The 27,485-nt window shown below is 46.8% G+C and overlaps 1 protein-coding gene across 1 annotated transcript; it reads right to left on the bottom strand.

Annotated features, from left to right (window-relative positions):
* On the bottom strand, positions 1 to 26,839 carry SBSPON (somatomedin B and thrombospondin type 1 domain containing; the record flags this gene model as incomplete). The annotated part of the gene is made up of 5 exons (XM_082674977.1): positions 1 to 118; positions 5,136 to 5,312; positions 6,836 to 6,926; positions 15,740 to 15,934; positions 26,626 to 26,839. 5 exons carry the CDS (start codon positions 26,837 to 26,839, stop codon positions 1 to 3), a joined length of 795 nt encoding a protein of 264 aa, XP_082531103.1.
* Between the last annotated feature and the right edge of the window lie 646 nt (positions 26,840 to 27,485).

The raw sequence follows: 27,485 nt of genomic DNA, 5'->3' as shown, positions 1-27,485 counted from the left end.
CTATATAAAAATAAAACTGTGAACAGCTGGACAGGAACATTGTTCTACTCGCCGAACTTTTTTCCAAGTTCCTTGACATCGAGGATTGCCAATTGCTTGCCAGTGGAGGGTCTGATTTCTGAAATGATATTTTGAAAATGTGAGTTATGCTAAAGCATACCAAAGAAAATTCTAATTTACGGAATTATAAATCGAGATTTGTTGTTTTTTTGGGTTTTTTTAGAAAATGATCACACCTTGAGTTTTGAAGTGTATTACAAATTGAAATTAAAAAAAAAATGATCACAAAACTGAGTTTCCCTTCTTCAGGCTCTGTCGCAACAAGTTACCAATTAATCCCTATTTGAGAACACCCCCTGTTGAGATTGTAGTTTGAGGTTACTGCATTCGTGTCTCTCACTTGCTCTGAGCATATGAAGCGCTACGTAAGGGAAAATGGCTTTCTGTTTTGTGTACATTTAAATTAGAGGGGTCTGGCCTTTCTGCCTGTGGGTGCCGCCGAGTAAGCATTGTCGACATCCGCCCCCTCCACTGCTGTCATGTCTATATCAGAGTCACCCAAAGAGCCCGAACAGCTGCGGAAGCTCTTCCTCGGAGGCTTGAGCTTTGAAATAACCTGTGAGTGTCTGTCCTCAGACAGACACTGTGCCATTGTGAGCAGCGGGGAGCGCTCGCAGATGGTGTGGTAGTGAGGGATCCAAACACCAGGCGTTCCAGAGGCTTTGGGGTTGTCACGTACGCCACTGTGGAGCAGGTGGATGTGGCCATGAATGCAAGGCCACACGAGGTGGCTGGCAGAGTGGTGGAACCAAAGAGGGCCGTCTCAAGAGAAGATTCTCAAAGACCTGGTGCCCGCTTCACTGTGAAAAAGATTTTTGTTGGTGGCGTTACGGAAGACGCTGAATAACGTCACCTAAGAGAGAATTTTGAACAGTGTGGGAAAACTGAAGTGATTGAAATCACAACTGACAGAGGCAGTGGCAGAAAGAGAGGCTTTGCTTTCGTAACCTTTGATGACCATGACTCCGTAGACAAGATTGTCATTCAGAAATACCACACTGTGAATGGCCACAACTGTGAAGAAAGGAAAGCCCTATCTAAGCGAGAGATGGCTAGCGCCTCATCCAGCCAAAGAGGTCGAAGTGGTTCTGGAAACTTTGGTAGTGGTCTTGGAGGGGGTTTTGGTGGCGATGACAGCTTTGGTCGTGGAGGAAACGTCAGTGGCCCAGGTGCCTTTGGTGGCAGCCGCGGCGGTGGGGGATATGGTGGCACTGGAAACGGCTATAATGGGTTTGGTAACGGTGGAAGCCATTTTGGAGGTGGTGGAAGCTACAATGATTTTGGCAGTTACAATCACCAGTCTTCAAATTTTGGACCCATGAAAGGAGGAAACTTTGGAGGCACAAGTTCTCCCCTATGGTGGTGGAGGCCAATACTTTGCCGAACCATGAAACCAAGGTGGCTGTGGCGGTTCCAGCAGCAGCTATGGCAGTGGGAGGAGGTTTTGATGACTGCCAGGAGACAGAGCTTTGCGGGAGAGGAGAGCCAGAGAAGTGACAGGGAAGCTCCAGGCTACAACAGATGTGTGAACTCAGCCGAGCACAGTGGTGGCAGGGCCTGGCTGCTACAAAGAAGACATGTTTTGACAATACTCATGTGTATGGGCAAAAAAACTCGAGGACCGTATTTATGACTAATTGTATAACAGGTTATTTTAGTTTCTGTTCTGTGGAAAGTGTAAAACATCCCAACAAAGAGTTTTAATGTAGTTTTTTTTTTTTTCTTTTTTGCACCCATGCTGTTGATTGCTAAATGTAATAGTCTCATCATGACGCTTGAATAAATGTGTCTTTTCTTAAAATGTGCTGTGTAAAGTGAACCTCCTCTACCCCAACCCTCCTCTACCTCTACCCCAACAGTGCGAAGTTAGAATTCCTTCAGGGTGATGCCAGGTTCCGTTAAAATTTATTTACAACCTGCTTTGGTGGAGAAGCTATTGTCTTCCGAAACCTTGGTGTAGTTGAACTGACAGTTATTGTGTTGTGACCTGGAGTTCACCGTGAAGAGGGTCACCTAAGCAAAGTCATGGAGTTTTTTGGTTATTAATATGATTGTTGGTACATCCTATGCAATATATCTAAGTTGAATTATGGTACCAGATAAAGTTAGAGATGGGAATGAAGCTAGTGTATCATGCATTATCATGTGTAATCAATAAACGATTTAATACCCTCTTAAAAAAAAAAAATAGGGCTTCCCTGGTGGAGCAGTGGTTGAGAGTCTGCCTGCCGATGCAGGGGACACGGGTTCGTGCCCCGGTCTGGGAAGATCCCACGTGCCGCGGAGCGGCTGGGCCCGTGAGCCATGGCCGCTGAGCCTGCGCGTCCGGAGCCTGTGCTCCGCAACGGGAGAGGCCACAACAGTGAGAGGCCCGCGTACCGCAAAATAAATAAATAAAAATAAATTAGAGGGGTCTGAACCAAACGATCCCTTGAAATCCTTTCCAGCTCTTTGATTCCATAATGAAAAATGGGAGCAGTGAAAAGAAAAAAGCCATATTATTGAAATTATTATTTTTAAAGTCACTGGAATTTCAGCCTGGGTTGAAGGTGCTTTACAGGTACAAATTAAATTATAATATTCATTTAAAGTTAAAATATGGATGAGGTAGTCAGGAAAATATTAAGTCTAGATATTAAGTTTCTATTTCATGTGAATTCCTTACCCACTTTACTGTTCGTATGTGTACTCAGTACAGAGGCTGTTGGGCACAGGGGACTAATAAACATAAATTCAAGTTATTAAATATTAAAATATACTATGGGAATAATGATTAACTGGGAAGGTCCGTATTTTTCTTTCAAATCTGTATTTTTCCCAGTTCTGTCTGACATATTTAAAACCATAACCCGTGCCCATCACAAATTCTACCCTTCTTTTGGTTATGAATAGTGTTATCGGATTTAACTAGTAGATAAGTACAGGACTGGCATGGATTTTTAGGGTGGTAAAATGTTTTCAAGGGTCAATTCTTTTGGACGATCTATAGATTTCTGTAGACTTCTGTGATACGATGATTTACAAGAAATATATATTTGGTCATTCAAATGACCAAAATATATTTTTCAAGTATATTTGGCCTTTGTTCACCATTCCTGGCTGACAGCTCCCAAAGCCGTTGGAATTTCCTAAATGTTGAGAGTGACGCAAATGTCTTGTTTATGTGAATAGGTGATTTTTGGAAGCACCTGAAGTTGAGAGTTGGTTGCCAGGAGAACTAACCAGGTGGTTAGAGGGTTGGAACTTTCAGTCCCACCTCCCATCCCCAACCTCCAGGGAGGGGAGAGGGGCCAGAGGTTGAATCAATCAATAGCCAATGATTTAATCAATGATGCCTACATAATGAGGCCTCCGTAAAAGCCAAAAGGACAGGGTTCAGAGGGCTTCTAGGCGGGTGAACACGTGGAGATGTGGGGAGAATGCCACCCCTTCCCACACCCTGTGCCTCTCTCCCATCTGGCTGTTCCTGAGTTATATCCTTTTACAATAAACTGGTCATCTAGTAAGTAAATGTATCTCTGAGTTCTGTGAGGCGCTCTAGCAAATTAATCAAACCTGAGGAGAAGGTCATGGGCATCTCCGATTTATAGCCAGCTGGTCAGAAGCACAGGTAACAGCCTGAGCTTGAGGATGGGATTGGAAGGGGGCTGCGGAAGGGAACGGTCTTGTAGGACTGAGCCCCTCACCTTGTGGCATCTGATGCCATCACTGGGTAGATAGTGTCAGAACTGAGCTAAACTGTTGGATGCCCAGCTGGCGTCCCACGAATGGCTTCGTGTTGTGCGAGGAGAACCCCCTGCCCCCCACACTGGGAAATGGGGGCTCCGAACATCAAAAGAGTTTCTGACCCTGCAGAGCTGGGCACACGGCTACTATCTCAGTCATGATTTTATGACTACCCCACTGAGCAGTGATTCTGAAATTTTGCAGTGGGTACGAATCACCTGGGCAGGGTTCAGCAGACTGTGACCCATGGGCCAAATCCAGCCCACCCCCTTGTGTAGTCTATGAGTTAAGAATGATGTTTACTTATGACCCAGCAATTCCACTCCTGGGTATATATCCAAACAAAACGAAAACACTAATTCGAAAAGATACATGCACCCCAATGCTCATAGCAGCATTATGTACAATAGCCAAGACATGGAAGCAACCTAAGTGTTTATCAATGGTTGAAATGGATATGTGGTATATATACTACTACTCAGACATAGAATGGAATTCTGCCATTTACAATAACATGGGTGGACCTGAAGGGTAGTAGGCTTATTGAGATAAGTCAGACAGAGGAAGACAATACTGTATGTTATCACTTATATGTGGAACCTAAGAAAATAAAACAAACTAGTGAATATAACAAAAAAGAAACAGACTCACAGATACAGAGAACAAACTGGTGGTTACCAGGTGGGGAGAGGGATGGGGGAGGGGCAACTAGGGGGAGGGGATTAAGGGGTACAAACTACTGTGTGTAAAATAAATAAGTTACAGGGATATATTGTTCAGTACAGGGAATATAATCAATATTTTATAATAACTATAAATGGAGTATAATCTGTAAAAATTTTGAATTACTATGTTGTATACCTGAAACTAATATAATATTGTAAATCAACTATACCTCAATGAAAAAAAATAGTAATAGAAAAGAATGATTTTTATGTTTTTAAAGAGTTGAAAGAAAATCAAAAGGATATTTCATGATACATGAAAATTATATAAATTGAAATTTTAGTGTCCATTAATACAGTATTATTAGAGCAAAGACAAACTCATCGGTTTATATAGTGTCTACGGCTGCTACTGGACAGGTCTTCGGTAGTCACTTGTGAGCTCGGCCTGAACCCCAATATCCAAATTCACTCACGCATCTCTGATGCAGAGCCTCTAAGTCCCAGAGTATGAACTGGGTCCTGGACTCTGGAATTGCCAGATGGAATGTTCTCCTCACTGTTCTGATTCCCCAAATCATGCCTTGATCTGCTACATCCTGGTCCGCTGTTCAAGACATGGAGAGGACAGATCTCCCCAAATGAGTCCCAAGAAACATCCTCCAACCAGTTTCCCTCCCTTACCCGTCAGAGTCCAGGCCGTCTCCAGAACATCGAAGGCTCGCAGAGTTCATAGCTGGAGGCTGACAATCTACGCACACCGTGTAGCCCTCTCGGAGATACTGCATCCATCGGGTCAGGGGCCGGTTCTCCGTGGCGCAGTGGTGAGTCAATGACTCTGTCTTGAACTCCATACAGTATCTAGGGCAAAAAAAAAAAAAAGGAGCGAGTTCACTTGCTGTTAATTAGAAATGGCCTAACGCTGGAGAAAGGCTTAGGAAGCCGGAACTCCCCGAGGACACGGGACAGCCTGGAGAAGGTAGGGCGTTGCGTGGTCACAGGTCACAGAATGCCTTGTCAGGTTTCTCGTTCGCTGAGCTATGATGTCTGACTGACAACTGAACGTTTTTGCTGTTTTTCAGTCCACGGTTGAATTATCTGGTCAACACGAATTTGCAGAAACTTGTTTTCATATTCTGTCTAGTCTGACCACGAAATTGTGTCTAAAAGCACATGTCAGCAGGAAAATTGCCCATGATAACTTTGCTGAGATTTTAATGAATTACAGAAAGTGAACAAGACCTTGCTTGAGCCTGAGAACATGTGAGCCCCAGGACGGCTAGTCCTGGATTTCCAGCCCAGCACTTGTGTTTTTCTGCCCCACAAACATTCCTGGGGCCTTCCCTGTTCTCCCCACCTGGCAGATGAGTTTTGACTTGAAGTCAAGCATCAAAGTTACACTGGGCATCACAGATAAAAGGACATGGGAAGCTGAGACATGTTTTCCTGTAACAGACTAGTGTCACCTAATACTGAGCTGCAGGAAACACTCTATTATGTGACTAGACTCTGAAGGCTCTGGGGGCGCAGCCAGACATGGATGAATATTTTAGAGTCTTGTACTTAAAAGCAACACAATTTGGCAATTCTTCAGGGAAACAAAACAATGTGGCATTTTAGGTCCTAACTATGCTAAAATGGGCTAGTTTTTTTTAAATCCATACAATTATGAGCTGTAAAAAGTTAGATGGAAAGTGTCTGGAGAATCTGCTTCAAAGAAGATCTTTAATGACGGTAAGTATTATTTATTAGATACCTTAAGGTATTAAGGGAGGAAATTCTCTTGATACAGCTTCAGTCAATTTCAGACAGCTTAACTCTGACATCTTTTCAATGATATTTTCTCATTAAATTCTCATAGCAACCCACAGGGTAGGAATTAATATTCTCACTTTACAAGAAGGAAAACTAAGGAGCAGTGAGAGGTAGTGTGGGGATTAGAACATGCAGTGCGTCTGGCGTCTCTATTCTGACCGCAGAAGGGTGGATTTCTACTGAGGTCAGAGGTTCCTCCCAGCCTGAGCCATTAGGTCTTGATAAAGTCCTCAGAGCTCAGGTGGAGGCCACGTTCAAATTCACCAGACAGAGGCGGTGCTGGAGTCCACAGTCCCCTAAGGACTATAAGATGAGCAGCCTTAGTGGGACTGACAAAATAGTATCACCTCATTTTTATACAGCATGTTTCTACTCAGGGATCAGACCCCAGAAACAAATCTTTTTTAAACGTAAAACAGGGGAGGGACAAGTACTTCCCAGTTCTGTGATAAAGAGTCACATTTGTCAATGAACAAATAACAGAAGAAAACCCATGTAGCAAGTTACCTTTGTGGGCTGACTTGACCGACTAACCGGAAAAACATAAGTAAAAAAAAACAGCAAGTTACCCAGCATCCTCTGTGTCTGTGGACCACTGTGGGGAGGCCGCTTGTCTTGTTCGCTGCTTGTTGAACGCAGAGGTAGTTATAAAGGCAGGGACTGGAAAAGGAGAATGACCTTGAACACGTGAAGCCTGAAGTACCCAGAGCGACATTTCCCAAACTTGGTTTCAAACCCGTCTAAAGCCTTCCATCCCTAAATCTATGGGACACCATCAAGGAGTGCAAGGAGGTGAAGTCAGAGTCCCCAGAAACGAATTCCATAAAGCTTTGTGCAGTGTAGTTGGGTAGGGAAGGGAACAGTAGGCTTTTGATAAGCACGCTTCTCTGCAGTGATAACACCGCGTGGAAAGGCAGGAGAGGGGCCAGGAAGCACAGCCCAGAGGGAATAATAAAAAGATGGGCAGGTCGGGGGAACCAAGGAAAAAAGTAAGGTACTAGAGAAAGGGAGAGGATTTTTTTTTTCTTTTTTTGTGGTACGCGGGCCTCTCACTGCTGTGGCCTCTCCCCTTGCGGAGCACAGGCTCCGGACGCGCAGGCTCAGCGGCCATGGCTCACGGGCCCAGCCGCTCCGCGGCATGTGGGATCTTCCCGGACCGGGGCACGAAGCCGTGTCCCCTGCATCGGCAGGCGGACTCTCAACCACTGCGCCACCAGGGAAGCCCGAGGATTTTTTTTTTTAATGGAAAGAGGAGACACAGAGAAGAAAAGGGAAAGATAGAAAGAATAAAGAAAAAGGAGACAGAGAAGGAAGGAAGGAAGGTAAGAGAGAAAAGGGGGTAAAAGGAGAAAAAAAAAGACAACCAGAGACAGGAAATGAGAAAGGGAAAAAACAAAAAGAGGAAAGGGTCAATGTTCCCAGGTGTTCTGATAACCACAGCCTGGAAGTTTCACCATCAACCCTAGAGCCCAGGGTGTGACCACCAGGTGCCGGCCGGCATAGCACTCTCTCTACACCAAACTCCGAGAAGGAAGGTCCTAAATCACCTCTCCTCGCCCCTCCCCCCACTCCCACCTCTGACACTCTGGGTGGGAGAAAAGAAAACAGCCAGAAATCCTTCCCTCCCACCTCTGCTCTCTTATTTTGTTTGTCTACCTCCTATTTCATCTCTTAGTCTGGGGGGGGCGGGCATCTGTTGCTTTGTGTAGCACCTGGAGATAACCTCTTGATTCCACCCTGCTGTCAATTCAAGAAAGGCAGGGTTTTGCCTTGTTCATCACGGGAGCCCTCACACATTTACATGCTCAGTAAATATGTGTGCGAGGAATGAATGGGTCGATGAGGGAATGAATGAATGGATGAATGAATGAAATTGCCACCACGGTTCACGGGTCCTACTTCCCTGAGGTCTTCTGTTCCTATACTGAGCCTTGCAGCTGAGATGGCTCAACCATCCTTCTTAGCTTTCCTTTCAGAAACTGGACCATCCCAGGAAGGGGAGATACCAGCTCAGGTTGACTTCTGCGATGCCCCATCATCAACAAGAGCACAAGGGCGTGCGGGTACCAGCAGCAAAATAGAGGCTTCAAGCCCGCATGCTCATCTTGCTAAGCTCCTTCCTGCCACAAGATGGCAGCCTTAATTCTTCTTTAGATTTTCTGAATGAGGAGTCATTTTTCTACGGCATGGGAATATAAGACAAGTGTAGCCACTTGATCCTAAGCGTCGCAGGCACAGCTTTTGCCCCGTGTGTCTGAGCACCTAACCTCTGGAGTCTGAACGCTACCCACATCTAGTGTAAACTACAGACTCCCAGCCGAGTGGCTCTTCCTCGCTGTGCTAACATGTTTGTTTTCCAAAGAGAACATGTCATTCTTTCTAAATGTGACTGTAGCTTTTGCACTTCCAAAATCCACGGACGGAATCAAAAAGGACAAGTGAATGCATGTACGTTAGGATCCTTCTCTGTTTCTCTTAGACCTAATTATCAGAAACACAAACAGCGAAAGGCTTTTCATTTTCTCATGTATTGTTTTCATTTCTGTTCTTCTGACGCATTTATAGGCTTATTCACTAAGTGAGGAATGCGTTTACTGCTACATCCACGTAGCATTATATCAGTCAAACTATAACATTTTCAGGATGTGTTTCTTTAGTGCGAAACATTTATCTGAGCTCCTAATTGGTACTGCAGGTATTATTACAAAAGTTCAAAGGCAATGCACTTAATGTGTAACTCGGAGGGTGGGTGGGAAACTTGGTTAGGAAGTAGAGGGCAAGTGTATGACTATAGTTTCTGATACAAAATCTGAAGAAGAAGTTCTAAGATAATAAAAATAAAAGCTAACAGTGATGCACCTCTAAGTTTCCAGGCATGATGCTAAGTGTTTTTCATGTGTTAACTCATTTAATTCTCATAACCCTGCTCTGAGATAGACCCTATTATTTCCCCATTTCACAGATGAGGAAACTGTGGCCCAGAGAGGTTAAGAAACGTATTCAAGGCTCATGTCGAAATGTGGCAGGCTGCCTCTATTGCAATGCAGATGACAAAGTTTCACTCTTTTAAGTTTCAATATTGCAGCATATTACCGATGAATTGCTTAAATTCGGCTGTGTTTTCCCTTTCTGTGCCTGATCGCTGCCCTTAATGAGAAGTGAGATTTGAGAGAGGAGAGAGGGAGATGGTAGCCCTGACCCTCGGATTTCCCTCAGGCATGGGGGAGGGGCGGGAAGTGTGGTCCAGGAGGTGGCGGAGGGCTCATGGTGGGCGCAGATTAACGCCTGGAGCAGCATGGCTCCTTGAACGTGCGCAGCCTTAGCCTGCTCGTTTACAAGGTGCTTTCACGTCGTATGTTACCGATCTTCACCAAAGCTTTGTCAAGAGGTGTTCTGAGCAGGTTTTCTCATCAGAAGACTGAGGCTCCTCGAGGTTAAGTGAAGGGAAAATAACTAGTAAATGACCAAGCAGGAGCCCCAGTACAGACACTAGCTTCTTGAAGACTTCCTGTCCATGCCCAGTGTCAAGCCTCTGTGCTTATGACCCATCAGAGAAGCAAGCCAGTAACCCTGGACCTTGTCTCCTCCGTTTCCTGCCTCCTCCAGCCCGGGCTTGGTTCGGTGGCACATTCTATCGAGGGGGGCGTCCTTCCCTCTGGCAAGAGTCTACAGTAAACGATCCAGATCTCCTGGCGAGCTCTGAACCAGCACCACTTTTCAACATCCCCCAGAAATTCAATTTTTCATTACTTAAGAGCAGTAAGTAATTCAGAAATGATTTTTGCCTCCAGCCCCGCTTTTGCCTCTGTGTGGAAGCACGTAACCGGTGCCCCAGGCTCTCAATAAACGTCAGCAACCCCTCCTTTCCCCTTTCTGGCAACAATATTCAATGTAATAGATTCTCTGTTAACAGACTATCTGCCAGCTTTTCTGGCATCCCTTCCACCTACCACTGTTCGCTTTTACAACAACTTCCACTTCTAAAAGCGTGGCACTGCACCTGCTTACTTTGAACATGAAAGTAAATTAAATTTGCTTTGAGAATTTCATAAAGCCCTCTGACACAGTGGGGTGCCACAAAAGCAGGCTTAGAACCACTAGTCTGTAGCATATGGTGTAGAAGACGACAGAGTGAAAATTTGACAAATAACACCAGCCTGGAAGTAGACGGTTCATGATATGCACGGCAAGCTCGCAAGAGGAAAACGCATATAAACAATTGTCAGGATGGGCAACAAATATATAATATGGGCTTTTGCATTTGTTTTTATGATAGAAATAGACTCATGATACACGTTAAATGAAACAGAAAGAATGCAATGGCTACTCGATTATTAATAAGAGTGTCTCAGTGATCATGTTTCGTTCACTGGCCTTGCATGGCCTTTATATTTCTACTTAGTTACCAGATTCTGTAACTGTGATTTTAAAATATAATACTACTACTAATATACGAATAGTAATGAATTTACAATATCAATATTAATTTGCAATATAATAATAATAATAACTAATGATAACACTTAACAGCAAAACTATCAAGGGGGGGAACCCACAGGATTTAGAGCCATGAGATCCAGGTTTAAATTCTGGTCCCTTTACAAATGCTGTCATCTTACTGAGCTCCAATGTCTTCATGTGTAAACCAAGAATGTGACACTGTCCTACGTCCATGACAGGCAGAATAATGGCCCCTCCCCAAGATGTCTGTGTCCTAATCCCCAGAAGCTGTGAATATGTTATGTTACAAGGCAAAGAGGAATTCAAGTTGTTACTCAGTTTACCTTAAAATAAGGAGATCATCCTGGATTATCCAGACGGGCTGAATGGAAGCACAAGGGTCCTTCAAAGAGTCAGAGGAAGATGTTACCGTGGAAGAAAGGCACAGAAAGATGCAATGTTTCTGGCTGTGAAGATGGAGGAAGGAGGCCATGGGACAAGGAAGCTTCTGGATGATGGAAAACGCAAAGAAACCGATTCTCTCCCAGAGCCATCAGAAAGGAATTCAGCCGCACCTACACCTTGATTTGAGCCCAGTGAGACCTGTCTGACTTCTGACTATAAAACTCTAAGATAATACATTTGTGTTGTTTAAGTCACTAAGTTTGTGATAATTTGTTACCTCCAGCTTTCTGAAGTATTGACAAAAGGTAATACAACCATACCCTGCGTGTATTCCTCTAGAACATGTTTTCCTGTGAGTGAATCTCTTCATTTTACTGTCCTTCACCATTTTGGTAGGCTGAGAATTTCACAGTTTATCAAGTCCTGGTTTCATGAGGATTAAAAATATTATTTCAGTTCTTCCTGAAATAATAAAGATCAGAATGAAAATAAATGAAATAGAGACTAAAAAACGTAGAATATATCAATGAAACTAAGAGCAGGTTCTTTGAAAAGATAAACAAAGTTGACAAATCTTTAGCTAGACTCACCAAGGAAAAAAAGAGGACTCAAATAAATAAAATCAGAAATGAAAAAGGAGAAGTTACAACTAATACCGCAGAAATACAAAGGATCATAAGAGACTATTATGAATAATTATACACCAACAAATTGGACAACCTAGAAGAAATGAATAAATTCCTAGAAACATACAAGACTGAATCACGAAGAAATAGAGAATCTGAATAGACTGATTACTAAGAGGGAAATTGAAACAGTAATAAAAGAATCTCCCAACAGACAAAAGCCCGGGACCAGACGGCTTCACTGGAGAATTCTACAAAACATTCAAAAACATTTAATAACCTTCTCAAACTTTTCCGAAAAATTGAAGAGGAGGAAAACCTTCCAAACAAATTTTATGAAGCCTGCATCACCCTGATACCCAAACCAGACAAGGACACTACAAAAAAAGAAAATTACAGTCCAATACCCTTGAAGAACATAGATGCAAAAATCCTCAACAAAATATTAACAAACTGAATCCAACTATACATTAAAAGGATCATACACCACAATCAAGTGGGATTTATTCCAGGGATGCAAGGATGGTTACATTGATTTGCAAATCAATCAATGTGATACCTTTACAAAACGAAGGATAAAAATCATATGATCATCTCAAAAGTTGCAGAAAAAGCATTTGACAAAATTCAACATCCATTTATGTTGTTGATGTCAACAAACTGGGAATAGCAGGAACGTATCTCAACATAATAAAGGCCTTATTGACAAACCCACAGCTAACATACTCAATGGTGAAGAGCTGAAAACTTTTCTTCTAAGAGAGGAGTAAGACAAGGGTGGGCACTCTTGCCACTTTTATTCAACATAGTATTGAAAGTCCTAGCCACAGCAATTAGGTAAGAGAAAAGAAATAAAAGGCATCCAAATTGAAAAGGAAGAAATAAAACTGCTACTATTTGCAAATGACATGATGCTATATAGAGAGAACCCTAAAGCCTACACCAAAAAACGGTTAGAACAAATAAAAGAATTCGGTTTCTCATAGGAACACACTATGAGAAAGAGAAATTAACAGAACAGTCCCATTTACACTTGCATGGAAAAGAATAAAATACCTAGGAATAAATTTAACCAGGAGGTGAAAGAACACTACTTTGAAAACTATAAGACACTGATGAAAGAAACTGAAGAAAATACAAATAAATGGAAGATATGCATTTTCATGCTTCCTGTTCCCTTTCCTGTGACCTGCATCATCCTTCTCTGAAGAGATCCAGGGCTGGGAAGGGGACGGGGTCTGGGCATCCTGGAGCCACAATGAAGATTCAGATGTGCTGCAGGTATACGGTCTAGCAGCCAATCCCTATAACTGAATGGTGCAGTTGCTTTTTCTGATAGATCTGCTATAGGCTGTGACAGCCATCCAAAAAATCAATAATGTCCCACAGCGACTTCCTCCCTCAGCCTTTCTGTAGTGTTTCTGCAGAGTGCCTGAGCTGAATGAGAGCTCGTTCTGTGACCATTGTTGTGAGCCCTAAATTATTTCCCTGCGAGCTCAACTCGACTGCTGTATCCATGAAGGGCCTCTGCCCTGGCCCTGCCACTACCCACTCCACTCCCCAAGAGATCTTTTCAGATCACAGATCTGATCACACTGGCACCTGCAGAAAACATCCCAGAGGTTTTCCACGGCTCTTAAGAAAACGACCAGAATCCTAAACAGGGACCCCAAGGCCCTGCATCCAGGGGGGTGTCAGCCCAGAAGGCTCGCTCTCTGCTCCCCACACACTGGCCTTCCTTTGGCTTCTCAGATGGGCCTTGTGCCTCCCCCGTGTTATATAAATCAGCCAAAGATGGGCCCTAGGTGGTTTATTTTCTCACAGCAGGCTGAGACCTGTTAGCCTCAAAAGCTACTGGCACTGGGCTTCCCTGGTGGCGCAGTGGTTGAGAGTCCACCTGCCGATGCAGGGGACATGGGTTTGTGCCCCGGTCCGGGAAGATCCCACATGCCGCCGAGCGGCTGGGCCCGTGAGCCATGGCCGCTGAGCCTGCGCGTCCGGAGCCTGTGCTCCGCAAGGGGAGAGGCCACAACAGTGAGAGGCCCGCGTACCGCAAAAAAAAAAAAAAAAAAAAAATAGCTACTGGCACCAAACTCAAACTTTTATACATCCAATCTTTAAAAAAATTTTATTTATTTAATTTGTTTATTTTTGGCTGCACTGTGTCTTCGTCGCTGTGCAGGGGCTTTTTCTAGTTGCGACGAGCGGGGACTACTCTTGGTTGCAGTGTGTGGGCTTCTCATTGTGGTGGCTTCTCTTGTTGCGGAGCACGGGCTTTAGGTGTGTGGGCTTCAGTAGTTGTGGCACGCGGACTCAATAGTTGTGGCTCGCGGGCTCTAGAGTACAGGCTCAGTAGTTGTGGCGCACGGGCTTAGTTGCTACACGGCATGTGGGATCTTCCCGGACCAGGGCTCGAACCCTTGTCTCCAGCATTGGTAGGTGGATTCTTAACCACTGCGCCACCAGGGAAGCCCCAATTTGTTTTTAAAATAGCCAAAAAAGCAGTTTTTTAGTCATTTAGGTCCTGCCTGTTTTGCATACTCTGTGAAATTACACCCAACATCGGCCGGCCGTTGATAAGGTAAAGCCTTATGGTTACAAGACCCCAAGCCGTCATGGCACCTGCGCTCTGAAGCCCCCAGAGACTCCAAACCACGCTGCTTGGCTAACATCACCTAGACACACAAGCTCCTGGCAGATTCCTCTCTTCCCCTTCTGTATGGGGGTCGCCATATCAGAGCCTCTGGACATCCCCTCTCACGCAACCCTGTAAGGTTGTTGTGTGTTACTGACTCTCGTGGTCATGCGTTTTTCCTAGATCAGTCCCCAAATCCCTCAAACGCCCTGCACCTGACTGTCTGGTTCGCCACACTGGTCTCTCTGCCTACGTAGCTCTGCAGTTCTCAGCCTCATCTCCACATCCTCAGGGAAGTCGCTCCCCTCCTGGCCTCTGGGGTTGCCCTCCTCCACCAAGGCCTGGGGGAATCTGCTTCCAGCACACACTCACAGCTCCCGACACCTCTCCCCTGTGCAGTACCTGGGGTACCACACTGAAGCTGTAATTTCCTGGGATTGGTGTCCTAGGATTATCTGCGTATCATCTCCTCCTCCCACTAGACTGTGATCTCCCTGACAAGCAGACTCCATGTCAACATTTTTCCCCCGTTGTAACTGGCACTCAGCCCAGTGCCTGGCATCAAGTAGACTCTCAATAAATATTTGTGTGTGGAAGGAAAAAAGGGAAAAAATGGCTTAGTGAGGGTCACGCTGACATGGAATTTTCCAGGTTCCTATGAAAAACATGGGATCTTTGCTACCCTGAGAAATCAGTGTTTCACTCTATCAGATTCAATCCCTATGAACACCCCTGTTTTGGCCTTTTTGTTTGTGTCTGTGTGTTTCCTGTGGCTCCTGACTCGTGATCAAGCCGCCTCCTGGTCTCCTTGGCCATGCCACAGCCAGAACGATCCTCCCGAATCATAGATCCGATCAGCTCCAATCCAGACGGCTTGAGAGGAGAGGCAGGTGTTTTAATCATTTAATCATCCTTTCGGAATTTCTATGTTTTCTACTAGTTTCACATGTATGCAAGCATGCGTGATTCAACAGGAATGACCTTGAAAGGTGAAACAGGGTTATCCTTACTGGACACATCCTAGCCTGAGTGAAATACTCTCATCCTACCTGAAGTCCTTTGTGGTCAGCTTGACTGAGTTTGCTCAGAAACCACAGTGCGCGTCCGTTACACTGGGCGCACGCACAGCGGCAAGGGGCCACCGCCGGGTTGTAACTGGGAGACGGTGGGAGGAGGCCTTTACACAGCTGACGTATAATGCCTTGATCAAGTATTTCCTGAGCTTCCTATCTCCTCTGGGCAGACTGGCCCATCCCATTCCCTGCAGCTCATGGAACTTTCCCGGCCTGGCACATGGCCTTCTATGGGACGAAGGGATGGAAAGTCACCAGAGACCCCAGGGGCAGCGATCAGGGAAAGCGCAGTACCGAAGGCGTGCCCGCAGTCCTGGCCCTGGTGCGTCGCGTACTCCAAGCAGCCGGCTCTCTCCTCCAGGGCCGGGCAGGGCTCGCCGCCGTTCCGGGGCTCCTGCCGTACCGCGCGCCTCCGCACGCGGGCCGTGGGCCTGCACTGGTCCGCACAGCCGCTCCAGGGGCTCCACTCCCCCACGATGCACGGGCGAGCTGAAAAACAGCACGACGGGACGCACACCTGAGCAAACCTAGCGCCTGCCCGGCCGTTCCCGCCAACGCACACAGTCAAGTTCAGCCCGCGTACATTGCGCCTGGACCCGGCCCTGGTTCGGGGGAACACCCCAAGTTGACATTGATGTCACCCGCCCTGATGGTGAACTGATAAATGAGTATCTCTTAGAGGCAGGCGGATGTTCCAGGATCATGAAGATGGGTCTGAGCCAGGACACACCCGAGTAAAAGAGACAGATGTCTTCAGGGTACTTCCTCTTACTCCCCGGGCTTAGATCAGGTCTTTGCTCTTGTTTTCCTTTGAGTGTAACTTTATCCTCCTCTGGCCAGAACATTTTTATGATAACAATAACACACATTCATTGTAGAAAACATAAAGGAAAAAAAATATATAAAAAAGAAAAGGTATTTCTCCTACCACTTACCCAGGTCAATTTTTTGTTTGTTTTGTTTGCGGTAAACGTGCCTCTCACCGCCGCGGTCTCCCCAGCCGCGGAGCACAGGCGCCGGATGCGCAGGCTCAGCGGCCATGGCTCACGGGCCCAGACGCTCCGCGGCACTTCCCGGACCGGGGCACGAACCAGCGTTCTCTACATTCGAAGGCGGACTCTCAACCACTGCGCCACCAGGGAAGCCCAATTCTTATTGGGAAATGTGCCTCCATAAAACATGACTTAGGCCGCACGAAGGACCCCTACCCAGCAGGTTTCTCCTGGGTGCTCTAGTCCCATCCTCCATGGCTCAGAGGCTCATACACTGTAAGAGGCGAAGTTTAGAGACCAGCAACCAGGGCCCACAGAGGGTAAGAATACCCAGGGTCAGGCATGAAGAGGCAGAGTCGGGGTGAGAATCTGGCTCTCAATGCTCTGTCCAAGACTGTAAAATCAATGCGGTTGCACATTTAACTTTTTCATTTAAAATCCCAAGGAGTCTTTTAAAAGGACCGTAATGAGTTTTTAAATTGAATTACTTGAGGACTTGAAATTGGATATAAGGACAAGGAGACAGAAGATGTACCCTGAACCGGATGCCAAAACTCTTTCTTTCCCACAAAATGTGACCCACTTTTCCCAATCACCCTCATACTTTCAAGTTTCCAGAGTCTTCACCACGAAAACACCTGAACTTCTTTGAAATCCGATTGGACTTCCAACAGTTTGTACCTGAAAAAACTCATTTTGCCTCTCAGCAAACTCTAGTTTAGGGTTCATGGCGTTTGGAAGCTGTATCCTTTGGTAGCACATAACTACACCTGACATGAAAAGGGTCACATACAACATAAAGCTCGGTCAGTAATCCAAAAATTTCAGACTGCTTTAAAAGATGCTGTTACTAATCATCTAAAAACTCACAGGCATCACATGTCAGCTACCTAACGAAGCAAGAACGAGCCACGTGAGACTTGGTTCCCAGTATCTGCCACGCACACATCCTTTGGAAAATCAATAACAGGTCACTTCCTGCTCTTCATCTCTTGTTGACCTTCCCATTTTATTTTCACAGTCCCCTGATTTAATTGGCCCATAGAACCAGAAGGCATTTAAAGAGGCTGCCAGATTAGGAGCTGGTTGAGAAAGACACCTTCTGTCCTTAATTCCTTTAATAACTCTTTCTCCCCCAAATCTCTTCATCCCTGAGTCTAGCTAGTCCTGCCCTGGTATGTTGGACTTGAACTACACTTAATAATACACTTAGGGCTTCCCTGGTGGCACAGTGGTTGAGAGTCTGCCTGCCGATGCAGGGGACACGGGTTCGTGCCCCGGTCCGGGAAGATCCCACATGCCGCGGAGAAGCAGGGCCCGTGAGCCATGGCCGCTGAGCCTGCGCGTCCGGAGCCTGTGCTCCGCAACGGGAGAGGCCACAACAGTGAGAGGTCTGCGTACCGCAAAAAAATAATAATAATAAAATAAAAATAATACACTTAATTCAAAGATTAAACATTTAGACATCACTATAAAATACAACTTTGTGGTATTTCCCTGGTGGTCCAATGGTTAGGACTCCATGCTTCCACTGCAGGGAGCACGGGTTTGATACCTGGTTGGGGAACTAAGATTCCACATGCCGTGTGGCACAGCCAAAAAAAAAAAAAAAAAAAAGTTATAGCCTAAGTAGGGAGCACTTTCTTTTTTTATTTAAATATTTATTTATTTATTTTTGGCTGCATCAGGTCTTAGTTGCAGCACGTGGGCTTAGTGGCATCCCCTGCATTGTAAGGCTGATTCTTAACCCCTGGACTACCAGGGAGGTTCTGGGAGCACTTTAAAAAAAAAACACACAATTTTGCCATGGCTTTAACTCAGAACTTAGTAATACGGCCTTGGGTTACACCCTGCCCATATGGTAAAAGTTGACATGGGGGGATGAATTTAGTCTCTCAGTATTTCTTCAATATTTGTGTCTCATGTCTCATAAATGTTTATTTTATTTGGTTTGACCAATAGGCAACGTCCTCACATCACAGAATCATTGAATCAACTGTTGTTCCTATAGGTTAAGGTTTGTCCTTGGCAAAATACTATGCCCTGTCTTTCCAATTCATGACTTTAAAGAGAATCAGAAAGTTCTGGGGCCCTGAACAATCACATCTCGGGGACTTTACTGTCAGAGAAAGTGAAAAAACTTCACATAGAGTTTCACCAGTGGAAAGGGGTTCCACAAAATATTTTGAGCTGGAAGATGAGTCTGAAGTATTTATTCCTATTCTGCACAAAAAATTCTATTATTAATTAACTTGTGAACTTTTGATTATTTGGATTACAATTTGTCACAGGTGATCTTTTGTCACGGAGCTTGGGAGAAGTACAGAAACTTCTGACAGATTTATTACCACAAGTCATATATCTCAACTGCATGACACAGATTTCCTTTTGAACTCTTCCATTAGTGTTCCCTTCCCACTAAAGCTTACCTAACTCACATCTATACTTAGCATATCAAAATATTCTGTCTTCAAATCTGACTTTCTCATCCTTCTCGTTTCCCTGGCTGTCACTGGGGGCTGGCAGACTGTTACCCAGTGAGCACAATCATCTCCTAACTCCAAGTCTGCCCCAGCTTCCCTGTGTCTTAATACTTGGGATTTGATGACACCCTCCCACCCCTTTTAGCGGAAAGAAGCCCAGATTTTTTTTTTCTTTTTTTTTTTTAACATCTTTATTGGAGTATAATTGCTTTACAATGGTGTGCTAGTTTCTGCTTTATAACAAAGTGAATCAGTTATACATATACATATGTTCCCATATCTCTTCCCTCTTGCGTCTCCCTCCCTCCCACCCTCCCTATCCCACCCCTCCAGGCGATCTCCCTGTGCTATTCGGCTGAAGAAGCCCAGATTTAATGGGTGCCTGGAAGAGCGGCAAAAGCTCCTTTTTTCTCCTTTGTTTCAAATCAACATAACATTCAGGTTGAGTTTCCCCAGAAGCAGACCCTGAGACATGGATCTGAATGCAAGCAATTTATTTGGGGAGGTGATCCCAGGAAATATAATAAGGGAATGGGGAACAGAGACAGAGAAGAAGACATAGAAGAGAGTAGAGGTAGGAAGTAGACTCCTAAGCTTCTACTTTGGGTCCAGCAGGCACCTCTGGCTCTGGGCTCACTGGGCAGTGAGACAGTGGATAGACCCAGAGCGCAAGGAATCATCAAGCCGTTCATGACGTACCAGCTAGTACCCCTTCCTCTGGAGCTTTCTGTTTATCAGACGTCCCCACTACGGCCACAAGGAGAACAGCCAAGAGCAGAAAAGTAAGTCACACAGTTCAATAACGAATCTGCACACAAGCGTAGGGTACGTTTTTCCATGTCCTAACAAGGATATCCAGTCATATCCAAGTACAATTACCTTAAAAGATGTACCACTAATCTTTTTTTTTTCTTTTTTAATGATTTTTTTAACCTCCTTCCATGGCTTTGCCATTGAATTTGGAATAAAATCCAACCTCCCTGCATGGCCACAAAGTCCTGGGTGACCTGTCTGTGCCTGCCCGTTGCTCCCACCCGGAGGCACCCCCAGTGCCCCCTCTGCCCCAGGCTCCACCCACTCTGGCCTCTTCACCCGTCTGCCACACCCACCCAGGCTCTTTCACACTCTGGGACCTTTGTCTGTATTCTCCCTCTGCTGGAATGTTCCTCCCACACTGGGCATGGCTGGGTTCGGCTCATCCTTGAGGTCCAGCTGAATTATTTTATTTTCAGGGAGTACTTTCCTGGCCAACGCATCTAATTAGACACACACAAACACACACACACACCCCCCACAAAATTATTTCCTCTCAGAGCTCTGTGCTCCTTGCCTTCTAACATCTCCATAATTCAAATTACATAGTTATTTATTTTGTTTATTGCCGAGTTTTTTATTTCATGCCTAGCACTTGGCACGTGGCAGGCGCTCAGCAAATATTTGTCTAATCAGTGAGTGAATGAATGAATGAAATGGCATTGGGTGAGTTGCTCCTCCTTTCTGAATTACATTCTACATCCAAACAGACTCTGGAAGTAAGAAGCCAAAGCACTGTCCGAGGCTCTAGGGTGGGAAGGAAAGCCGGTAGAAGGAAAGGGACAAAGTCAGAAACTCCCAGAGCCAGACACAGAAGACACTCCTCAACCGGGCGAGCGCTGTCTGGGCTCTCCTGGCGATGGTGGCCCCACAGGGTGTCCACTGGACGGAGCATTGCTTTCCATGCCTTAAGGTCAGGTAGAGCCCAGCTTCTCCTGGCGGCCACACCCTGTCAAGGCCTTCTTAATCCATGTCTAGCCCCTGCCAGTACCACCTCTTGAAAGTGACAAGCTCTTTTAATATTAACATCTATGGCGTGAAGTGGTATTTCCTTTTATTTGAGTCCAATTTCCCTCACTTGAGAATTTCAGAATATGGTGGAAAAAAATCTGTGTTTATCTTATCTGTTCCACTGGTGGACTTACTGTTTCAGTAGACCCCCTTTTATCTTATCTGTTCCATTTGGGGACTTACTGTTTCAGTAGACCCCCTTTTATCTTACCTGTTCCACTGGTGGACTTACTGTTTCAGTAGACCCCCTTCCCTGCAGCCTTTGGATACATCTCTCTATAGACGTTTCCCCTCTCAGAATTACCGCTGGACTTTCCCCATACCCATTCACAGCCCGGTGAGTGGTGGCAACTAGACACACTATTCTCAGTATGCAGGTACCATAGGGTAATTTAAAAAAAAACTTTTGTTTTCTAATGCCTTTCTTGATGATGCCAAATACACACACACACACACACACACACACACACACACACAGAGACACACACACGGCAGCAAACTGAGCTGAAAGCCAGGCTCCTTCATTTCCTAAATATAGTCTGGATTATTTCTTCTTAATGTAAGACCTTGCTTATCTTCGTGTAGCCTCACCTTGGTTAATCACAGACACTCAAGCCTTCCTCTTTGCAATCTGGCCCTGCCGGCCTGGCTCTTCGCCACCTAAAAGTTGAAGGCCACCCACACTCAAGCACTTTCTCCCTCACATTGTTAAGTTCTAATCAGGTCTAGTCGTTATCATTCCTAAGGAAATATTCTTTTCACACTTTACCCGCAGCAGTACCATTGATGCGTAACTTCTGTTTCTCGACCATCTACAGAGGAAAAATAAAACCGTCCCTTTATACACACACACACACACACACGCACGCACACACACATCTCATGGTGACACAGTTTTAACTGTATGTCATCTGCCTTTTTCCCTCTCCTTATGTATGTGTACCCTTTCCCAGGAACCCTGTCACAACTTCTCTGAAAGACGAATGAGAGCATAAATATTGCCCAAGTGCCTATGGACCCCCTCAAAAAGCACCAATAAAATGATCAAGTATTTGTTTCCTCTTGCAGAAACTTATGTTATCTGGCCCCTGGTAGGTTGTTTCGTTTTTTTTTCTTTTGAGACGTTAACTGGACAAGTTTATGAAATGGTAACAAGAAAGTGACATGAACTGTCACCTTAGAAAAACAGAATTTTAGACCCCATGAAAGCCTGGGAGAAAAAAGGGAATCAAAATCAAAAAGATAATGATGCTTTTTCTGGGTAGTAAGTTTCCAGGTAAATTCTTTTGTGCATTTCTACACTTTCTGCAACAAACATATATTTTGTGATCAGGAAGGAAATTTTTTTTTTTTGGCCGCGCCGGGTGGCTTGTAGGATCTTAGTGCTCCAACCAGGGATCGATCCCATGCCCTCCGCAGTGAAAGCGCAGAGTCCTAACCACTGGACCGCCAGGGAATTCCCAGAGAATGTTATTTTTAAAAAGGACATGTGGATATGCCTCAGATGGTACGGCCTTCTGAAGTCACAGTTAACATCCTCCAGGTGGAAACCAGTGGTCATATGTTTTTGGACAAATGTTTGTAAACGACACTGCGATAGCTCTTATGGGATTGCAAAGAGGAGTGGGACACGTTTTTTCACCCTTGAGGGGCATAGTTGATGGAGAAAGAAGACTCACTCACTTTCCCAGTATTTATATGGAGCCTACCCGCAAAGTCCACAGCTTCTCATAAAGGCTAGTTTCTCCGAGGCCGTGAAAACGTAACGTTTAAACGTGTGGGCTCTGGACCCAGAGCTCCTGGGTTCAAATCTCACTTCATCACTTATTAGCTGTGTGACGTTGGACACACTAGTTGACCTTTCTGCGCTCTGGTTGCCTCGTCCATAAAGTGAGATCAAAATGAAGAATACTTGGGTGGGTGGTGAGACCTAAGGAGACTGAGAGCTGGGAGGTACCTGGAGAGCACGGCCAGTTGGTTTCTTGGATTCCCCATAAATCTAGGAGAAGACACTGGGCTACAGAGGTGACTCAATTTTTGTCCCGCTCCACTTGGGTTAATGATTACTCTGTCCTTAAGTTGCTCATCCAAGATCCAATGCAACCTACTGCTTCTACGGTCTTAGAATGCAGACTCCACGAACCCATCTAATGAGTTAGAGACTGCGTGTTATGAGTCTGATAGGCAAGCCTTCCAGGAAGTTCTTCAGGGCAGGGTAACTCAGACCTGTCCCCTCCTCAGTCTCTCCCCATCCCTGATCAGGCTCAGCCAGTGGAGAATTCTCTATCCTTTATCCTCTGGGGGGTGGGGGGTGGTTGCGAAGATACGTTATTGGTGTTGAAACCCATACCATCAACATAATTAGATTTTTCTGAGATGATTAATTTCAGAATTGACTTTCTTGGGCAGTTTAGTAATTCTTCAGATTCAACTTATTTTTATATTTTACTGAGTAAAAAAATAACTTTCAGACTTCCCTGGCGGCGCGGTGGTTAAGAATCCACCTGCCAATGCAAGGGACACAGGTTCGAGCCTTGGTCCGGGAAGATCCCACATGCCGCGGAGCAACTAAGCCCGCGCGCCACAACTACTGAGCCTGCGCTCTAGAGCCTGCGAGCCACAACTACTGAGCCCGCGTGCCACAAACTACTGAAGCCCGTGTGCCTAGAGCCCGCGCTCTGCAACAAGAGAAGCTGCCGGCGATGAGAAGCCCGCGCACCACAACGAAGACCCAGCGCAGCCAAAAATAAATAAATTTTAAAAAACAACATCTTTCTATTTAGGAAGAAAAAAGTTCCAGTACGGTCATCTCTTAGCCACGCCAAAAAATAATGTGTTTCTCAAGATGAAAAAATCAGACGCGCTAGAAGTTCCACTGACACAGTTACATTTTTCATTCACGTTTAATGTCATTTCAGTCAAAACTGCTTCGGGCAGCATCAATAGTTAACCTAACATTAGGTAAGAAGGAAGTGGATTCTAAGGGGCCGCATGGCTCTATGTACATAGAGTAACTGGAGGCTCTGCGCCGCTGCACCTTATCTGGTATGATCAATTACAGCTATGAGTTGCCACAAACAGATGGGGTGGATGGCAACTTGAAAGCAGGCAGCGTGGGTTCAGATCTCACTCTGCTGCCCACCTGTGGTAACGCTGTGACAGGAGAGCCCTCTGAAAGCCCCAGCTCCTGCGGCTGGAAAACGTTAATAATGCAGGCCCACCTCCCCTTTCCCCAGATCCCCAAGTCAGCACAGTTGTGATGCTGGTCCAGGGCTGAGGAGACCCAGCATCTCGGCTGTGTCCTGCCCTGCACTCGTGCCCTCAGCTCTGAGGACAGAGCAGGCTTGGGCTCGCCAAGTGGGCCACCTTCCAATTGTCTCTATTTTCTTACTGCCTTGCCGCAAAACTCCAGGCACAGAGAATCTACCAACGAGGAGCCTTTTCCATCGCAAGTCTGCTTTCTGCCTAGACCTGCAAGAGCCTCTCTTAACTCCCTGGGGAAGGGCATTTAAGGCTCCTGAAAATGCTCCTTTAAAAATCCTAGCAGGGGGGCTTCCCTGGTGGGGCAGTGGTTGAGGGTCCACCTGCCGATGCAGGGGACACGGGTTCGTGCCCCGGTCCAGCAAGATCCCACATGCCGCGGAGCAGCTGGGCCCGTGAGCCATGGCCGCTGAGCCTGCGCGTCTGGAGCCTGTGCTCCGCAACGGGAGAGGCCACAACAGTGAGAGGCCCGCGTACCGCAAAAAAAAAAAAAAAAAAAAAAAATCCTAGCACCATTTCCTTTTCTGGCTTGGGCTTATTTGCCCACAGCTCACAGCCTCCTCCTAGCCACGAAGGTCCTGGGATTTCTTTCTGAGTTCTCCCGGAGATGGTAAGGTCTTCTCTCTTCTGCCATTACTTCCCCAATAAATCCTCAGTCCGAAATGATAGGCTCTTTGTTTTAATATCTCTGGACTGAAAATGAGGGTTTAATTTTTGACCAAATAGAGACTTGGAGGATTCTGCAACTCCTCATAGCGCTGTTAGGGCACACGAAAAAGCCAGTTTTCCTCCTGACACTCGCCTGTCTAGCGGCGTTCGCTGTCTGTCTTGCTCCCCAGGTGAGCCTTAGGGCCTAGCCTAGCGCTGTCACAAAACGCTGGCGCTCACAGGAAACACTGAACAGTCATGAGATGCTTTCCTCTTAGAACCCCCCTTCCCCTTCTAGAGGCGTCTCCCTCATTCTCTGGGACCAGGCTTCCTCTGGGAAGTCTTCCTTGAATTCCTCTGGTCTTCTGAGTTTTTCCTCTCTGGCTTCCCGGATCCATTATTTTGGCACTTAGCGTATTGCAAATGGTTTTGTGTGTGTTTCCCTGCTCCACTCTGAACTTCCAGGGGGCAGAGATTGTGTCTTCATTGTTTTTGTCTTGCTGTGCTTACCACAGACCGGGGCCCATTATCTGAACTGCAGGAATTCTGTATTTACCTTTAAAATGTAGGCAGATCCCTTGAGAGAAAAGGTTACTGAGAGAGGCTGCCATGGTGGAAAGGTTTGAGTGATCCAGGTAACTGAGGCCAACAGGAGTTTAGGGAGGATTCTGTGGGGAGGGAGCAGGGGACGCCTGGCCCAAGGGTACTACATTCCCTAAGTAACTGACTCTTCACCTTACTTTAGTAGTAAAGTACCCTGGCCTTGGAGCAGAAGAGGGAAAGAAGCTTATCAAAAAGATCAATATTCTCAGGTAAATCATTAGCTTTCAATCAAGATTTTAAAAATCTTAATGTTTTTCAACTGTGTTCTTTCAGCAGCAGGCCTGGGTGACCGTCCTGCAGTGGGCTGGTGGCCTCTCCCGGCAGAAAAGAGGCAGAAGGGGTGCTAGTCTCCACCAGGCATCCGGTTTGCCGGGAAATGACACAGCCCTGCAGGTTACCAGGAAGATGCTGAAGGTCCCACAACACCGGGCTCCCTGAGGTCAAACCCTAATGTATGTGTGGCTTTTGGGGTGATGTGATTATCAGGGATCAGGGCTACTTTTATTTCCAGAGCTGGCTTTTCTCAGGTACGCCTTGTTTTTCAGGACTGTACTCACCATGTCTTCCTTTACCTTTTAATTTAATTAAATCAGCATTTGTTGAGCCTATATCAGGGGCTGTGATATTGTGGGAGATTTAAAGATGAAAAAGATTGACCCTAAAGGAAAACCGGCAAGATTAAAAACATACTAGGAACTTTGAGATAAAAATCTTTACCATGCTATATGGATAAAATTGAATTCAACGAATATATGGAACACCTCCTAGGAGGAAGGGGCTGTGCTACACGCTGGAGTGCAGGTGAGGACAACTGAGGTCCTCCAGGAACTTGTTCTTCAGAAGAAAGTACCCTCCCAGGACAAGACCTTGGCGCCAAGTGGGATAATTACACGTCCCCCCCGCTCATCACCCCCTCCAGGGTTAACAGATTGCACGCAGCAGAACCAGCACAGGGGCGTGCCTCTGGGACCTGTCAGCGCCATCTCTCCAGGTGGGAGGTGGCCCTACCAAGCCGCAGCTCCCAGGCGGAGGGATTCATTCGGCAGAGGTGCCCAGCGCCCTTCCAGACAACAGGGCTCCAGCCCCTTCCACCCAGGCTCTGGTGGGAAGGGGGGCATTGGAGCCGTAGGTCTAGATGGAGAGGACGGGGAGATCCCGAGATGGACGGGGCTGGGGACCCTAGGATGGAGAGTCTGGGGTGCACCTAGAGAGCGGGGTGCTGGAGGACCCTGGATGGAGGCATCCGGGGTGGGCCGGGATAGACGGCACCGGGACACCTGGCTGTCGGGCTGCGGTCCCTGGCGTGGGACCCTGTGCCCCTCCGCTGCGGGCGAACGGCCGGTTGCCCACCCTCGGGCCCGCCACCTACCTGGGCACGCCCTGGCGTAGTCGAAGCAGCAGTCCCCGGTGAGGCGGCAGGCTTGGTCGCAGAAGCACGTCCCGTAGACCCTGTCCTGCCTCCAGCCGTGGGCGAAGCAGGCGGGGTCCCGGCCGGGGCAGCAGCGCCCCGCGTCGGCGCAGCCGGCCAGGGTCCCGGGCCACAGCCGCGCCAGCGCGCACAGCGCCATCCACAGGGTCCTCATGGCACGCGCTCCGCACACCTTCGGGGCGAGCGCTGGGCTTCTCGGAGAGCGCCGGCCCCGGAGCAGCCCGGCCTGGCCCTGCCCCGCGCCGGCCCCCGCCCTTCCCGCCGCCCCTCCCCAGCCCTGGCGGCGCGCCCGTCCTGAGCCGGGCGGGGAGGGCGCCTCACCCCAGGGCGCCCGCGATCGACGCTCCGGGCCCCGGCCCCCTCCCCGCGGCGACCCCGCCAGGAGGCAGCGGAAGAGCAGGTGCTCTGGGATCCCAGCGGCCCAGCGAGGTGCCGGGCCCCCAGCAGCCCCGTCAGGGCGGCCACCACATCTCCTGATTCCCAACTCTGCTTCCTGACGTCTGCGGACACGTTAGCCCGAGGGGCACTTTGACTCCAAGGCCAAGAGCCGAATAGCGCTTGATGTGCCCGTGCGAGGCTCAGCCGCACCGTGCGCGCGGGTCACCCAGGCTTCGCCCAGGAAGCCCACGCTGCTCTTTTCCCGGGACACCAGTCCCCCGCCCCCGGGCCACGCAATCGAGAGCTAAGACTGAAGAAGCATGCTTTATTCCTGCAGCATTTTATAATGGGATTTTCCTGCCCCAGGAAAATCTGCTTCACAGAAGAGCCAATTAATGATACATAGAATATAAACGGTGCTC

The sequence above is a fragment of the Grampus griseus genome (assembly GCF_964374135.1).
Source record: "Grampus griseus genome assembly, chromosome: 17".
NCBI lineage: Eukaryota > Metazoa > Chordata > Mammalia > Artiodactyla > Delphinidae > Grampus > Grampus griseus.
This window is presented reverse-complemented; position numbering and strand designations above follow the sequence as displayed.